Raw genomic sequence first — 16518 nt, 5'->3', positions numbered from 1 at the left:
CCAAAGACAGTATGCCTAGGGTAGCAATCTCCAAAGTCTGAATCGCAATCTCACTCATCAATATGGATTGACACCTAACTGCAACTTCCAGAAAGCCTCGTGCTTTGTTACCCAGGCATTTAATACACGCATGATCAATTAACCCTGCCACACTGTGCATCTAACGCTGTAATGTTAGGAAGAGATTAATATTATCCCCGTTATGCAGGAGGCTGTTTGTGAGGCAGAGGGTGAAGATGTGGCTGGAAGAGGTAACACCGACTTCTATTACATACTATATAGCTACATGTTCTTTACCAGATACCAGGAAGAGGTAGTGGTAGTAGCAGATACCACCTATCAAAAAGGTAACAACACTAGTAGAATAGATACTATAAGGACTGGGTAGATTTGTAAGTAATCCGTCGTAATATGCCAAGTCTTTACTCCTTGTTCTGTGGGCTTCATGTAGGTCAGATTTCCATCTCCTCCCTCCTGCAGCAAATTGTCACATTATACGAGGTGGTGCCTGGTGAGTATGTAACATGGACAAATAAATTGGATTGCCTGGTGTTGTTCCGAGCCGCATAGTCGCATTGATGACCTCAGTCCGATAGCCGACGTCGTCTTCTTTTCCGCCCCCATCTCCGTTATATCCATATATTTGCCGCTACCTTCACCACCATCACCGTAAAATCCATAAATATCCGTAACCTCTTTCAAAGCTTTTCTTTTCTCTTGGGAGTCAGTGTCTTCAATCATCGTCAAATCCAGTCACCTACCTCTTTTCGTCATTGGCCAGCCAAGCTCCGCGTCCCTCTCCAAAGCCGCGATGTGACGCTGCCAGCGCGTCCACGAGACGCAAGAGCAGGGATTCATGAGAGCTGAGCGAACCTGGAGATCCTCAAAAAATCTCCACCATAGCTTCTCGACGACCAATCTTCATTCGTCCGGTTATCATCTCGTCCCTGTTCGGCAGTTGAACCATGCTCGCTTGGCGCAAACATGTCTTAGACAGAGCTTGAGCCGCTCATTCTCCCCGCATTCCTACCATAGGCGGCGGTGCGACGTTGAAGATTTTCAATTCTCGTCGGTGCGACGTCTTTTGTGCTTTGGAAATTCTCTTTCTTTACAAACCTCTTGGGCTTGAGGCAACAAGATTGGAGCGCGTGGGCAGTATCAATTGACTCGAGTCGACCATATCGCTAGGGTCATTCCTGGAGGAACTTGAACGTTCATCCACCACGAATTGCAAGTTTCTGGCAATATTGGTGACAGGTTAATCTCCAAGATGGATGCAAAGCTGGAAGAAGCGACGGTTTCGCAACAAATAGACGTTGACATTGCTGGCCTCAAAGATGTATGATGAACTCGTTCCTCCATCTCTACACCATACGACATGAAGATATAAGTCGGGCAGCTAACACAAGCCCTCTCAAGGAACTTCCACCTCCCCAGCAAGGCCCCATTACAGAGGCAGAGAAGAACCTTCTGTGGAAACAAGACCTCCGAATCATCCCCATCTCTGCGGGCATCTACTTCCTCTGCTTCCTCGACCGCGCCAACATCGGCAACGCAAAGGTCCTCAATGTATCAACCAACGACGACCTGCAGCACACAGCCAACATGAGCAACAAGCAGTTCAACGTCGCTCTCATGGTCTTCCTCGTTGCCTACGCCGTCTTCGAGGTCCCCAGCAACATCCTGCTCAAGAAGCTGCGTCCGAGCCGGTGGCTGGCCTTTTTGATGTTTTGCTGGGGCGCCATCACCATGTGTATGGGTGCTACGGGTAGTTTTGCCAGCGTGACGGCGGTAAGATTCTTGCTCGGGGTGTTTGAGGCGGGCTTATTTCCGGGACTGGTGTATTACTTGACGTTTTGGTATAAACACGACGAGCGAAGTGTACGGTAAGTTACATGTAAGATCCGGTTCAACTTTGGGAATGCCTGGCTAATGTATACCTTGATAGAGTGGCTTTTATTCTCGCGTCGGCGACATTGGCTGGAGCTGTAAGTTCAATAGCATTTATGTCTTATACAATATGCTAATCAAGCCTGTTCACAGTTTGGTGGAGCCATTGCTTATGGCATCGGACACATGAACCAAGCACAAGGCCTTGCCGGCTGGCGCTGGCTTTTCATCATCGAGGGCATCCCATCCTGCTTGTCCTCATTCCTTGTCTATTTCTTCTTACCCGACTACCCTGAGAGTGCCACCTGGCTGTCCGAGCCGGAAAAAGACCTCGCTGTTCAACGCCTCTTTCACGAGGGCAGCAAAGGCCATCATCCTAGCATGACTTGGCAGGATGCCAAGGCCACTCTCACTGATTGGCGTCTGTATGCTCACTATCTCATTTACTTTGCCATTAGCCCGCCGTTTGCCAGTCTCAGTCTCTTTTCGCCGTCCATCACGAGTGGTCTTGGATATGTTGACTTGAAGGCGCAGCTCATGACTGTGCCACCTTGGGCTGTTGCCTACGGTAAGCCTCCCCGAACGATATTCTATAACGGTGAAATAAAACGTCAGATGCTAATTGAAGTTGGGGCTTCATAGTTTGCCAAGTCATCGTCGCGATATCAGCTGACCGCTTCAATGCCCGAGCCCTACACGCTGCAGGAGCTGCTATGGTTGGTGCTATTGGCTTCATAATCTCAGCCGCTCTACCGGCAACCTCGTACAAGTCTCGCTATGGAGGCCTCATCCTCGCTACCGCAGGCTCATTTGCCAGCATCCCACCCCTGCTGGGCTGGCTGACCTCAAACGTGGTCAGCACCGCCTCCACAGGGTTGGCAATCGCCATCAACGTGAGTATTGGTGGAGGGCTTGGACAGATCCCTGGTGTGTGGATTTACAAGGCAGATGAGGCGAAGAAAGGCTATCCAACAGGCCACTGGACGAATGCGGGCTTTCTGCTGCTCGTTGTGATTGTTACTCTTGGGCTAAGGGTGTTTTATGGGCGTAAGAATAAGGCTTTGATCGCCCATGGGGAGAGAGAGGGAGTGCCTGTTAGACTTTATAAGCTCTAAGAAGATAGGTTCATGTTGCTACACGATTTGCTGTGTTTAATGGCTGCGTTAGCTACTTGAGTGGAGCATATGGCTAAAATTGGAAATAAGAATCATGAGATATGCCTTTTTTTTTAAAAAACATAAATGCTTATGGTGGATGCTTTCACACTTCATCACGCTCATTTCTGCTTCTCCCTTTGTGAATATCTGAACCTATGCGGTTTCTCAAACCCGACAAACCGACACCTAAAGTAGTGTAGTGCATAAAGAATGGAACATAAAGAAAGAGCAATAGGGGTTTGACTCGACACCACCTACATAGCTTTAGTTGGGCAGGGGTATATCAACTCAAAAAATGTCTTCGTCAAATCATTCAGCACGTTTGCTCTCACTTTGCCTTTTAATATGCCCTTGAACTTTTGCCGTACTCTCATTCTCGTAAACAGCTCAATTATCTGACTTTCTGTGAAAAAAGGATTATGAAATGCTTCATTCCCTAAAGAGAATTCTTGCAGCACCGTGTCTCGGCATCTTGTCGCAAGACTTTCGATTTCCTCGATTCCTGCGTCATGTCAGAATGGTAGCAGTCTCTGTAAAACATGAACGGCATCTTACCGCATTCCTGAATGTGGCCTGTAGAGCTCAGTCTCTGGAACATTATTTGATTCAGATTGAAGGGAACTTACTGTTAAAGGCAAGCTCCTGAACCATCCAAAGATTCTGGGCACCTTTCTGATCCATTGTAATTCTCCACGATAATTGATAGCTCGGCGTTTTTTTCAACTTGATATCATTCTCAACGGCGATTTTCATCAGGACGTTAAGTCTGCTAGGTTTAATGATGTGTCGCGCTATTGAAGCCCATTAGAAGTATTCGCTTGTAGTAACAAATGTTGGGACCACTCACCTCTGGCGATAGCATTTTCGGGTCCATCATCGCTGAAGTCTTGTGATTGAATTTGCTCCTCATTGGAGGGACCACCTGGGCCACATAAGATTGTATACCTCCAGTGCTTTGTGTAGATCCAGAAGCGATGGGGTGGAAGCCGAGTATAAGCATCCATGAGGAGATTACGATTTCTCTCCCGAAGGCTTTCATCAATTCCGCGAGACCAAACATCAATCTTGATCCGCAATTTCATCATCAAGCGAACTTGTTGCATATCCTTTGCAAGCGTTTGCTTCGACCCGCCTGAAGTTCTCCTTAGCAAATATAGAAACGGGGTCGAAAAGTAAATTACCTAAGATATTGTATATTTGCATATGTTCAGTTGGATTATCGTCCGGAATAGAGTCTAGTAGTTCAGGAAACATATCAAATATCCCAGCCCGATCGACTTGTTGCATGGCATCATATTTCAGCCCTGGGACGTCGATTTCCTCCCAAACGGGTTCTTTGTCAGAGCCCATCTGCTTTAACACTGCTGCCAGCTTCCTCAAACAGAGGCGTTGTAAGTCATCTGGGAGACAAGTAACACGTTTCCCACTCCAATTAGGCTTCGTGAGGTACCACTCAAGAGTCTGGAGAAAGGACTCCTTGGATCTGAATACCACACTGGTGCAGGAACTGGCATTGTCAAGAAATACGCAGTGGATCTCGTTGACATGGTGCGTATCGATCGGGAAAAACTCAAAGAAAAACTTGTGATGCGGCTTTAGAGAGCCATCTTCATCCTCATTCAACCATGGAGCGCCATCTTTGTCATGGGTATAGTTGTTACTAGCCTTCGAGATAGGAAGATCAGCTAGTGTAGACTTGGTGTCGCTTCCATGAAATTTCTCGACAGCTAGATACCATAGCTTAGCTTTTTGAGCCTTCGCTTCGGGGTCAGTGGCATCCTCTGGAGACGGAAGTAGGTTGCTCCGAAGGACAATCATTAATTTCGGAGATATTGGGGCAAACTCGTGGAAGTTCGTCCATGCCACCTCTTTCGACTTTCCCGTCTCCAGGTCGAGCATCAACTGATTGGGGCCTTCGAAAATATGGTAGCAATTGTCGGTAAGGATGAACTCGTCCTGAGTATTAGACGGGGTGCAAATAGCCATAAACATGGACTGGCAATGGTTTATAACCCACATCGCGTCGTCTGGATACATACGTTGTGGGAGTTCTGATATCCACCTCAACTCATCATCCATATCTAGTTCGATGATGGTTTTGATGTTATCGAGCCAGACGTCTATAGGTCTTTCAAACCCTTTCTCCTGCATGTATTCAAGCATCTTCTCTCTATCATTGGCGTTGTACCCTGCCGCTGTTTCGTGGTTGTAGCGCCTGTAGAAAGTCGATCCTCGGTACTTCATAAGGAAGAGAAACTTCCTGATATCATTTCGGTGACTTCGTGTAAGCCAGATGCCGCCCTGGCGTTCATTGAAGGACTTGGTAATGTCTCGGAAGATAGCGCTGACCTTTGATTCAACTCTGCTAAACATCTTCTCAATATGCTGCTGTTGTTGATAAGGTTTGTTCGTATCCCGATACATGTCAATCTTGCCAAGTATATTCTTTACTTGCATCTCTACGACTTTCGGCGCTTCGGAAGACAAGTCCAAGCGGTTGACGACGGGATCCCTTTGGCGGACTTTTTTCCCAGCTCTATGGCGGGTAGAGGTTTTCGAGCCATTTTTTGGAGCGGCGCTTGTACTGGCAAAATTCCTCAGAAGGAATTGCGGAACAAAGTGGTGATATTGCGATGGCTCGCGGTCAAGAGTCTCCATGCTGGACTTTGGTTGTGTTGGCGCACTGTGCTGTGTTGATGTGTTGGGCATCTTGGGCATTATCGTGAAGTGGCCTGCGCCAAGCTCGCCGATATTCTCTGAATGGCGACTGATTATATCTATGCGGCAGCCTGACATTGCGCACCGACTATTGATCCGGCGCTGCAATCATGCAATGTGACGAAACAAATTAATATACTCACAGCCGAACTCGAAAACGAATGCATTAATTTATAGGTACCCCAGTCGCAAGTGTCAACAGAGACAAATGACAGATAACACCGACACGTACACAGTGGAAGAGATTAAAATCGTAAAGGATAAACCACCATTCTGGACGAACTCGAACGAACTAGAATAACTCCAGTATAACGAGAACATCAAGGCCACAGCAGTGCGCCAGACTGTTTAGGTACAGTACTGTATACATGTATTCTCGCGACGGCATTTAGAAGCAAGATGAAGTATACTACATAGCCAAAATGTGAATACATGGCTCTCCGCTGTCTCACAAGCTTCATAATCGTAACTGAAAGTTCATATATTATCACTTATCAGTTAATGAATTTTGATGAACAGCCTCAATAAGGTACCTTGTAACTCTGGACATGTACTGCTAGATACATGCAGTCACTCTCTTGGTGTATTACACCACATCAAGCTGATTGGCGCATGTTGCCATAATTAATGTATGGATTCATCTGATCTTTCAGCCGCTACATCTAAGCCATCGTGGTTGTACTATAATCAGGGGTGGAATATGTATAATGCTTAAAAAGGGTAGTGTAGGTAGTGTAGCCGTGCTCTCAGCTGCTCATCTATCCATTCACCGTAAGCAACTTGTGTACATCTTTACGAGGCCAGCAACCCGTGGAATACTCCCAAAAAGGCAGATTCGCAAGAACGGTAGCCAATCATCAACAGTTGTATCTCAGACGCCATATGTAGAAATCTATCGCCTCCAGCTTCAGCGATTGCTTAAGTGACCCGTCCCCGGCTCAGAAGCTCCGGCGCCAGAAGCATCTTGCAACACACTACCCGTTGACAGTAAGTGTATTGGCTTGGGGCCGGGGAACATGTCCCGCTGGTCCGCCTCGACCCTCGGAATGATGCTTCTTGTAGATCCTTTGTGGCAAATGATAGCATAGACTTCCTTCAGAAGAGATTCCGGCCAAGTCATAGGCCTTGGTTTTGCATCAAACAGCATGTCTCACTTCTCATCCTCTCTTTGACTGCATACTCAAATTATGCCGGTAAGGTGTAATCGACTTCGCGCTGACACTGTGAGTATTGCAAGTTTGCGCATGACAGCCTTTCTACTTGTAGGTCCGGATTACCGGAGATGGCAGCCGTCTGGTCTATCTGGAAGGCAATGACGTGTAGTGTTCCTAATCAAAGAGTACAGGTGCATGTGGACATGCATTTGCTTAGGTACTGATGTCATGGTGCAACTCGCTTCAACAGCCTAGAACGTTGTGATTATGCTGCAAAGGTTCTGGAACATATATACAAAGCTATTGTCGAGGTAATGATTATATTGTTAGTCTTGGAAATGTAGTAGCCTAGACTAGCCCAAGGGGTCGTGCAAGGTCATGTATTCAGAAACGCTCTGATTGGAGTGGGCTTGATGCCCCTGGTGTATCTGGTGATGAGTATGGCTACTGACCGAACACACCTAGGTAAGCAGTATCTAATTTGGGGATTAGATATGCTAATTTGTGCCTTTATTGTTCATTAATGGTATGTACACCCGTCATATGTTGATAAAGTCAACATCATCGATCAGGTACGCGGCCCACTGTGACGTACGTACCTATATACATGTAGCTTTAATGTTTAAGCTGACAACAAAGGCTATCTTAAGGAGCTGAGCGATCAGATCAGGAATACGGAGTACAGTAAAACAGTTTTCTTTTTCTTTTGTTTCCTATTTTACTCATTACTCATTCTGTCGACAAGCTCTCAGCTGCCATGATGCATACGCAACGTAAGCGAGAGGATCGACAGGTGTGCATACCCGAGCCAAGGAAGCTTGATCAAGTGGGTGCGGCAATGGCTTCAATCCCAAAGGAGATGATCCGAAATGAAGCGATTCCCTCTCATCTTGTCCACGGCTCTTTTTACCACACCCTTTCTGTAGACCACAGGCTCAATGTCTCTCCATTCCAGCCCAGCTCGGGTGAGTCCTGGATGGCTGCCTCAGGATGAATCACCTCAGGCATCCCAACAGGGAAAAAAAAAAAATAATAAATAATAAAGAATACATCACGGGTAGCCGAGACATTAATGCTACATACAACACGGCAGAGCCGTATTAGCATACAGAAGCAATGAATGATCCTTTCGCCTCGTCTCTCGGGCACGGCTCCGGCACTATTGGTCGCGTGGCGTCGCAGAGAGAAAAAGAAATGACGTCGATTGCGGCGTCATAAACGCGGATCCAAATCGCGGCCCCGCCAAAACGCCCTGGCACTTGCTGCATGTGCCTCCCCCTCTCAAGTACCGGCTTAGCAGAAGAGTGCTTGACGCTGGCCGGGGGGATGATGCGCGATACATGTACATTCTGGGCTTTGGCTGTGTGGGAGATTTGCTTTCCGCCCATGGCCTTGGCATCGGTCATCAACATGTGTATCTGCATGTACATTGCATTACATCAAATGTAGGTATCGACATAGTCAAGACGAAACAATCAGCGGCGCGGCATTGGTTCCTTGCTTTGGCTCTCTACACAACACAACACGCGGAACAGCACGGAGCAAAATGGACACTTCCTCGGATCAGGTGTCGAGGAAGCGAAGCATCCTCCCGTGTCGACCGACAAGGACACGCCGCCTTGCTACTGCTTTGGCGGCTGACTGGCTACGCCTCGCCACCCGGCATTTGCAATCAACGACGACGACATAGACTACAGTGTGCCTTTGGATGAATGAAATGTCAATAAACAATGCGGCGTACTCCGTAGCTTGGGCAATGAACCCGCCCCGCGGGTGAATCTGCACGTCTTGTTGCACTTCTTGTTGCACTTCTGGTTGCACTTCTGCAAGCCTCGTCTCCTCCTCTGCGGTCTCGACCCGTATCTGTAGGGTTGCCCAATGCCTGAGGGCCAAAGCATGATGCTGGATACTGGGTCCAGGCAGGTCTAGGCACTTACAAGTTGCATCTACCTTGCAAAATAGCGGGCTAGTGCCTACCTGTAAGCAAGATTACCGCCCGGCACAGGCACCGTCAAACCAACTGCATTTTTCCTCGTGTCGTATTGATCTTGTTTTTTGCCTGCAGATGGGACGAGGAATGTGACCCAGCTGTACCTTCTGGCCTCTTCCATCCCGGGACATGTGCATTCCATAAGGCATTTCATGGCACAGGTTGCAGACGAAGCCTGGAAAGTTGGGTGATGAAACAGCTGTTCAGTCAAGCAGCTGTCGGGCTGGGGTGCGTCATCAACACCCTTTCGCAGTGCTGTACGAGTACTTGTACTTCCCTACTAGTCCATGTCGACAGGCAGCAAGGCGAAGTTTAAGTCGCCCGTTATAATAAAAATAAAACAACCTTGAAGGGAAAAATTCAAAAATACCACGCCCGGCCCCGTCTCCAATTGCGCGCATTTCCCTCTTCTCTTCTTCTTCTTCAACTCCCTCGCCCGAATCGCCAGCTTTGCGTTGCTGCCAAGTCTCTGCAACAGCTGCCGAGAACAAGCACCAGCACCAGCACTAAGGAAAAAAAAAAAAAAAAAAGACCTGGAGCGTTACCCACTACCAGGTCCTGTTAGTAGCTGTCTGCTAGCCTCTTGTAGGCGCAGCAGCCGCACGTCACTTTCCACCCACTTGGATTTACCGTGCCGGAAGCATCACTAATAAGTGCCTACACCACCTTCTTCCCATCCGCTGGAGCCATTCCCTTCCTCTTCTCTCTTCATTTCCTCCCACTTCGCCAGCGAGCAAAAGTATCCCCTGTTCTCGATCCAAATCGCTTTTGCCGTCAGCTTCTACCAAGCCTTGTCTCTCCGCCATAGAGCCTCTGTCAGCTTAGAAAGGGGATAAAAAGGAAAAAAAAAGTACCACAACGTTTGCTTGCCTGCAAACTCATTTTAAAACCCCGCATCATCGCACACCATCCGCGCAGGACACACGTTGGGTCATTCCTCGCTATCAGACATTGTTGCAATTTTTCCATTTCATCCCATAATCTGAGCCTCCGCCAAACACGCTGAGCTTCTTTATTTTCTCATTTTTCCTCTCTACACGCCAGATTTAAGAGCACAGAGCAAGAAACTTTTCAATTGCGCAGCATAGAACAAATCATCCGCCCACGCCAACTTGTACCTTTCACCGCGCCGTCGCTCGTCAGCGGCGCCTCTTCTTAACCATGTCTACCATTCAACAGCTCAAAAATTTCATTCGCCATGGTATGACCAAACTCATCAGTTTCCCCAAAGTCTCGTCTTTTTTGACTTGATATTATGCAGCTCATACTCTTGGAAAGTAGCCAGTATAGTCGACTAACTGAACTTGATGCCAGGCAAACAAGCACGCACGGCCAATTTCCCCGAAGAACAGCGCAAGCATGAGGTCCCTCCTCAGTCCATACCACAGCCGCCCCCAGAGAAAACCGTTCCAACAGGTCCCGTGTATGGCAAACCTGCCGGACACCAGGATCCCTTGCCAGCATACTCGGAAGCACCCGGCGATCAGCAGACCCGCGCAACACAGGCTGGCTATGCCGCAGCTCACCATGTCGAGCCTGCTCAAGCCAATGGTACCAAGGGCATAAGGGTTGACGAGGCGAACCTAGCTCAGATCATTGCCGAGGAAAATGCTAGCAAGAGCAAATTCCCCAAGTATCCTGATTTGGACCGATGGGAGCTCCTCGAAAAGATGGGCGATGGTGCTTTCAGCAACGTCTATCGTGCACGCGATTTGCACGGAGAGCATGGCGAGGTGGCCATCAAGGTCGTGCGCAAGTACGAGATGAACCGCATGCAAGTAAGTTGTATCGATTTGTTTGTCTTGTTCCTTTCCTTGTTGTTTTTTGCCATGATATTCGATTTCCTTAGCTGCCTCGTCTCTTGCTCCATCCCGCTCTTACCAACCACGGAGAGGGGGTTTCCCCTGAAATAGGGAAACAAACATTTACATCCAGATTTCAAAAAGATTCCAAAGGCTGCAGAGGTGCGACTTATATATTTCCTATATTGATACCCTCAGCCCCTCGCCCAGAGGGTGCTTGCGATATATCGCGTACACGGAGCCAGAAGTTGTGGCCTCGGATGCAAGGAGATGATGGCCAGGAACTACTGATGCTAACTGCCAGTCTAGCGCTCCAACATCCTCAAGGAGGTCCAGATCATGCGCCAGCTCGACCACCCAAACATCGTCAAGCTCATTGAATTCTCCGAGTCCAAGCAATACTACTACATCGTTCTGGAGCTGGCTCCCGGTGGCGAGCTGTTCCACCAAATCGTACGACTGACCTACTTCAGCGAAGAGCTGTCTCGCCATGTCATCGTCCGAGTCGCCAGAGCACTCGAGTACCTGCACGAGGAGAAGGGCGTTGTGCATCGGTAAGTCTTGGCAGCACATTGTCTCATTTCTAAGCAAGCCAGACAAAAGTAGTGGGACAGGGGTAGTCCCGCTCTGACGTCATGGCTTTCCTCTTTGCCCATTGCCCAGACAAGGCATACCTGTGCTGACTCATCCATCCTTTGACAGTGACATCAAGCCCGAGAATATCCTCTTCAGCCCGATACCCTTCATTCCATCCAAGCACCCGAAGCCCAAGCAGCCCGGAGATGAGGACAAGGTCGACGAGGGCGAGTTCATCCCCGGCCTGGGAGCTGGAGGCATTGGCGAGATCAAGATTGCCGACTTTGGCCTCTCCAAGATTGTCTGGGAAGCGCAGACCATGACCCCCTGTGGTACCGTTGGCTATACTGCTCCCGAGATCGTCAAGGATGAGCGATACTCAAAGTCGGTTGACATGTGGGCCTTGGGCTGCGTTCTCTATACTCTGCTCTGCGGATTCCCGCCCTTCTACGATGAGAGCATAGAAGTGCTCACCGAAAAGGTTGCCAAGGGCCAGTATACCTTCCTGTCGCCGTGGTGGGATGAAATCTCCACATCTGCCAAGGACCTCATCAGCCACCTGTTGACCGTAGATCCCGACAAGCGTTACACTATCAGAGAGTTCCTTGCCCACCCATGGATCCAGGAGGTGGGACCAACTCCCCGAGACGAAAAGGCTCCCGGCATGGTGCCGCTCAAGCAATTCTCGGCTGCTCAGTTTGAAGAGCCCGGAAAGCGATACGACTTCCGATCTCCCGCTGCCGTCAACCTTCGCGAAGTGTTTGATGTCAGCTATGCCGTCCATCGCCAGGAGGAGGAGGCGAAGAGAAGAGCGCAGGTTGGAGTGCGGGCTGGAGGTGCTGGACGTCCCCTTGGAGGCCTCAACGAAGAGGAAGAGGAAGAGGAAGAAGAAGATAGTGATGTCGATAATATGGATGTCGACAACGATACCAACAACAAGACCCAGGCCCTGGAGCAGAGCATGCAAAGAACCAACATCCACGATCATGACACCACCCATACCCGTGGCCGCGAGCGAGAACGAGCCGGCGAGAGAGGCTATGGACAACATTCGGCAGCCGTGACCGCTGCTGCACGACAGCAAGTGCGGGAGAGACAACGCCAAAAGGGCGCGTTTGAGCTCAACCTTGACAACGCAACGCTCCTGGGGAAGCGAGGCAAGAAGGTTCCCGTCATGGGAGCATAGAATGTCGATGTGGCGGGGCCATCGAGGCCTGCTACACCACAAGAACGAGCTGCCGTCGATGGGATTTTCGACATTGACGTGTCGCCTACTGCAAGCGAGACCTTTAGGCGGGAGGCGCCGTCAGCTCGCGAGCAAGAGTCCTTTATACGCGATATTTTACAATCAGGCATTGCGAGCGCAGTGGACAAGAAGGAAAATGTGCCCGTCGCATCAAACAGGACGCATACGGCTTGATGCCGTTCAAGGAGGCGTATTGGAGTAAACGTGGCAACGGGACGGATATGTTCTGAGCGTGATTTCTTTTTTTGTATCCAACTTGCTCCCATCTTGTAGAACAAGGAAATGGAAGACCAGAGGGTTGAATTTTTGCAAGGCAATGATAAGACGGGCGGGGGAGTTTCGGCAACTTGCTTTGTGAGTGTGTATTTTTTTTTTTTTTTTTTTTTTTTTTTCATTTTTCTTTTTATCAAAATTTGGCTGCCCGTACAGATATATGGGTACGGAGGGATTTGACTACTACCTATTATAAGCTCACATATGTTCTTGATTCATGGTCTATTGCTGTTTCGTTTACCTTTGTTGACATACCGTTGTTACTCCGTCGTTTCCCTTTGGTGTATCTGGGCTCAGAGTAAGAAGTTTACAATAATGTACAAAAGCAGACTGCGAGATAAATATGCCAGTCAATGGATATATTTCCCAATGACGCCCCCTTTTCTATTGTACAGATGAACTATATCAATCTATGGGTATGGATGTGTTCGAAAAGAGCCCACCTTTTGGCTGCGTGCCCCCCCGCTTGATTCTTAAATTCTCAATTCTTGATTCTTATAATTGTGTGTTCTTTTTTTTTTTTTTTGTTGTTTCTTCTTCTTAGCATGACATTGTCATCCCGTCTCTCTTTGCAGCATCAATCCTACATATTTCCTGATTCATCAAAATATTAAGAGCACCTTGTGTCATGTCATGCGTAAAAGAATACCATCCCCAAAGCCATATCCGTATTCCATCAAATCGTTCATTCTTGGTACAAAAGAACTCCACCGTGTAACAAAATAATAAGAAAACCGACACAAGGAAAAAATTGAAACATAAAAGTGGCTAGGAGAAGAAGAAAATAAAGAAAAGGATATCGTGGCCAAGTTGTATTACCGGTCAATTTAGACGGCAGAAACACAGTAGGAAATAATAGGAAAAATGACAGATAAAAATGACAAAAAAGAAGTTGAACCGAAATCCGTAGATTTGGCTGTCCAGCCCATGACGTGCCTCGCGCTGGGCAGTGAAAAGGAAATTGTAAATAAGACGATATCAAATTGGCGCGCTGTAAAATCGATTGCGAGTGTAGATAGTTTTGAGTTTGAGTATTGTTGGTCTCCCGTTGTGCAAAGATAGAGAGAGGGAGGGGAGAGGGAGAGGGAGAGGGCGAGAGAAAGTAGCACATGGCAAATTCATGGCTGATCTGATATTCATGTCCACGGCCTTGGTTGTTGGCGAGTCGTTAATGCCCTCCTTGGTAGTGGGGGAGGGCCTAGTGGCTGCATATTCGGAATAGAGTTTGCTGGAGAGAGTGGGGGGTAATGATGAAACGATGAAATCGGTGGTGGTGGCATCTGCGCGGTGGGCGATATCAGAGGTGACGCGAGAATATACTGCGGTGAGAAGGCGCCGTCTGAGTGTGAGAATCCCGAGTCGGAGGTGGAAGGCGAGGAGAATGTCGACATCAGAGGCCGGACACTTGGTAGACGCTTGGTGACTCTGCGGAGGGATGGAGGCGTGATGCCGTTCTCGGACTCTGAGAGATCTGAATCGTGGTAACTGTGGCGCGTCTGGCTCTGGCTGAAGGCCGGGTTGTAGTTGTTGGCGAAATTTTGGCCGTAGTTTTGGCCGTAGCCTTGACCGAATCCTTGGCCAAAACCTTGGCCGTAATCTTGACCGAAACCTTGGCCATAGCCTTGCCCGTATCCTTGACCGAAACCTTGGCCATAGTTTTGGCCATAGCCCTGGGAATAGTTCTGGCCGTATCCTGGGCCATAGTTGTTGTGGCCATAGTTCTGACCGTAGCCGTAGCTGTGATTACGGAGATGCCCACTGCTGCTGGCGCTATTGAGGCTGTAGCGGCTCGCCGAGGTCCGAGCCCGCGGCCGCGGAGGTGGCATGCTCTGTTCCTCGGGCTGCTGCCAGGCCATGAGGTTGCCGTCGCCCTGGATCTCAAGCCCGGCGGCGGAGAAGAGCGGTACGGTCTCTGGGTATGACAGGGTGAAGGGGATCCAAAAGGAGCGGTTAATGATGTCGCGCGCGCGCTCAGGCGTCAGGCGCTGGACCGGGTCTGTGGGTGGAATTTCGGCCATGCGCTTGAGTGTCCAGGCCAGGTACCGCGCATAGAGGGCCTGGCGGTCGGTGGACGACGAGTGCAGGCGGAAGACGTAGCTGCGGGCAATGGTGTTTGCGATGCTGGGCAGCGTCACCATGCTGGCCTGGCCGGGCCCGATTCGCACCACTTCGAGGGCCTCGAAGCCGTTCTTCATGAACTTGATGCACACGGGGCACGAGCGACCGCTGGCAACGCGCACGCTGAAGCCATCGGGGTTGTCGGGCAACGGCGTCATGCCCTTGGCCAGCGCCCAGCAGCGGATGGCCTCCTTGGATTCTTCGGGACAGGTGATGCTGACGTGGTCGGGCGAGTAGGCGCGGTAGCCATAATAGATGAGGGCGGCGGTTCCGCAGACGGCGTAGGGAATGTGGTCGAAGAGGCGGCCGACGCAGTCGATGACCTCATTGACCGTGGCCACGTCCATCATGGTTTATGATGCTGTGTTTATTTCGGATCTGGAGGGTATTCGGATTGGATTGCGGGTTTGGCGGATTGGACTGCGGCTTTCACCAAGGGAAGCGAAGTGCTGCCAATCCAATGTTTGCTGGTGCTGGCGACGATGCTCGGCTGGCAACGCCTTTGGTGTTTTCGACAACTGGCCGGCACCACCACGGCCACCACAACACGGCGTCTCTGTTGGTGAAGTAGTGGTGGCGATCGCAGTGCCTCGGGTAGTGCAGTACTAGGTTGCAGGCGTTAAATGTATGGATGATGTGTAGAAATGCTGTGTGTACTCGTATGTAGCTATAGCGGGACAGGCGCTGCTCTGCTAGTCCAAGACCCCCCGGAGCCCGACGCACGAAATGCCGGCGCAGGGGAGGATGCGAAGATGCGATGCTTTTTTCTTTGTTGTGGCTCCTGCAGGTGATTGATGGCGACGGCGATGACAGCGGCGGCAACAGCACAGGACAGGGGCTGGCGAGCAGGGCTAGGACTGGAGACTGGACGCTACGCTGATGATGAGACTCAACGCTCACTCTCATTGAGAGACTCACAGCGTCGAGTCAGGGAGAGGCAGCCGTTCGCCACGGGGGGCGCGCAGCTGATTGTCGCAGGTCGTGGGCGCAGAGAGAGCAGCGGCGGCAACAGCAGCAGCAGCAGCAGCCTCAATCATCCTGCTGAGCCGATTGAATTGGACGAACAAGTGAATGTACGTCCAGATGCGAAGTCGATGCATGTCTTGAAGAAATGATTTGAATGCAGGCGTGCGTTCGCTGCGCCGCCCCCTGCAAAACCCGACACTGTACGGAGCTGGGAAGCGTAGCCGCAGCGGCCTGTTGAGCTTAGCGGGCCTTCAGTTGGTCCACCAGTCCGTATTAGTGGTCTCCTCGGCTGCTGCTGCAGCGGTTAGTGGTAACTGTTGCCTTCCACAGCATACGAGTAGGCGGTCGATAGCTGCTACGGGAGCTGTGACTAACTGGTGGCGCCTCCAATCCGTGTGGCTGCTGCCGGAAAAGGCTCAGGGCTGCCTCTGCCGCAGCTGATGAGATTGGACTTGGGCGCCGCCGCTGTCGTGAATGGTGGGAATCCAGCGGTGCGGCACGGTGCGTGCACTGTGGCTGCTGCACGCACAGCTAAATGGGGTTTTTGGTGGGATTGAGTGGACGGGGGACCGTGTGTGCTGCAGCAAACCTGCTCCAGTCTGTCTCCGTCCCACCGCAGCGGCGAGGG

The 16518-nt window shown here is 50.0% G+C and overlaps 5 protein-coding genes across 5 annotated transcripts; 2 read left to right on the top strand and 3 right to left on the bottom strand.

Moving 5' to 3' along the window:
- Positions 1-1270: 1270 nt before the first annotated feature.
- On the top strand, positions 1271-3005 carry TRIVIDRAFT_50662 (uncharacterized protein; the record flags this gene model as incomplete). The annotated part of the gene is made up of 5 exons (XM_014097810.1): positions 1271-1339; positions 1420-1886; positions 1949-1992; positions 2033-2458; positions 2533-3005. The coding sequence occupies 5 exons, from the start codon at positions 1271-1273 to the stop codon at positions 3003-3005; spliced, it is 1479 nt and encodes a 492-aa protein (XP_013953285.1).
- Positions 3006-4106: 1101 nt separating this feature from the next.
- Positions 4107-5705, bottom strand: TRIVIDRAFT_157114 (uncharacterized protein; the record flags this gene model as incomplete). Its single annotated transcript, XM_014097809.1, has 1 exon — positions 4107-5705. One exon carries the CDS (start codon positions 5703-5705, stop codon positions 4107-4109), a length of 1599 nt encoding a protein of 532 aa, XP_013953284.1.
- A 1753-nt stretch (positions 5706-7458) lies between these two features.
- On the bottom strand, positions 7459-9058 carry TRIVIDRAFT_203826 (uncharacterized protein; the record flags this gene model as incomplete). Its single annotated transcript, XM_014097808.1, has 6 exons — positions 7459-7518; positions 7723-7839; positions 8029-8337; positions 8525-8821; positions 8857-8865; positions 9014-9058. The coding sequence occupies 6 exons, from the start codon at positions 9056-9058 to the stop codon at positions 7459-7461; spliced, it is 837 nt and encodes a 278-aa protein (XP_013953283.1).
- Positions 9059-9639: 581 nt separating this feature from the next.
- Positions 9640-12849, top strand: TRIVIDRAFT_90745 (uncharacterized protein; the record flags this gene model as incomplete). Its single annotated transcript, XM_014097807.1, has 4 exons — positions 9640-10110; positions 10224-10687; positions 11021-11265; positions 11414-12849. The coding sequence occupies 4 exons, from the start codon at positions 10071-10073 to the stop codon at positions 12471-12473; spliced, it is 1809 nt and encodes a 602-aa protein (XP_013953282.1).
- Positions 12850-14671: 1822 nt separating this feature from the next.
- TRIVIDRAFT_50659 (uncharacterized protein) lies at positions 14672-15271 on the bottom strand (the record flags this gene model as incomplete). The annotated part of the gene is made up of 1 exon (XM_014097806.1): positions 14672-15271. A coding segment is annotated over one exon (600 nt), but the record flags the coding sequence as incomplete, so codon positions are not given.
- Between the last annotated feature and the right edge of the window lie 1247 nt (positions 15272-16518).

This window comes from Trichoderma virens (assembly GCF_000170995.1).
Source record: "Trichoderma virens Gv29-8 chromosome Unknown TRIVIscaffold_84, whole genome shotgun sequence".
Taxonomy (NCBI): domain Eukaryota; kingdom Fungi; phylum Ascomycota; class Sordariomycetes; order Hypocreales; family Hypocreaceae; genus Trichoderma; species Trichoderma virens.
This window is presented reverse-complemented; position numbering and strand designations above follow the sequence as displayed.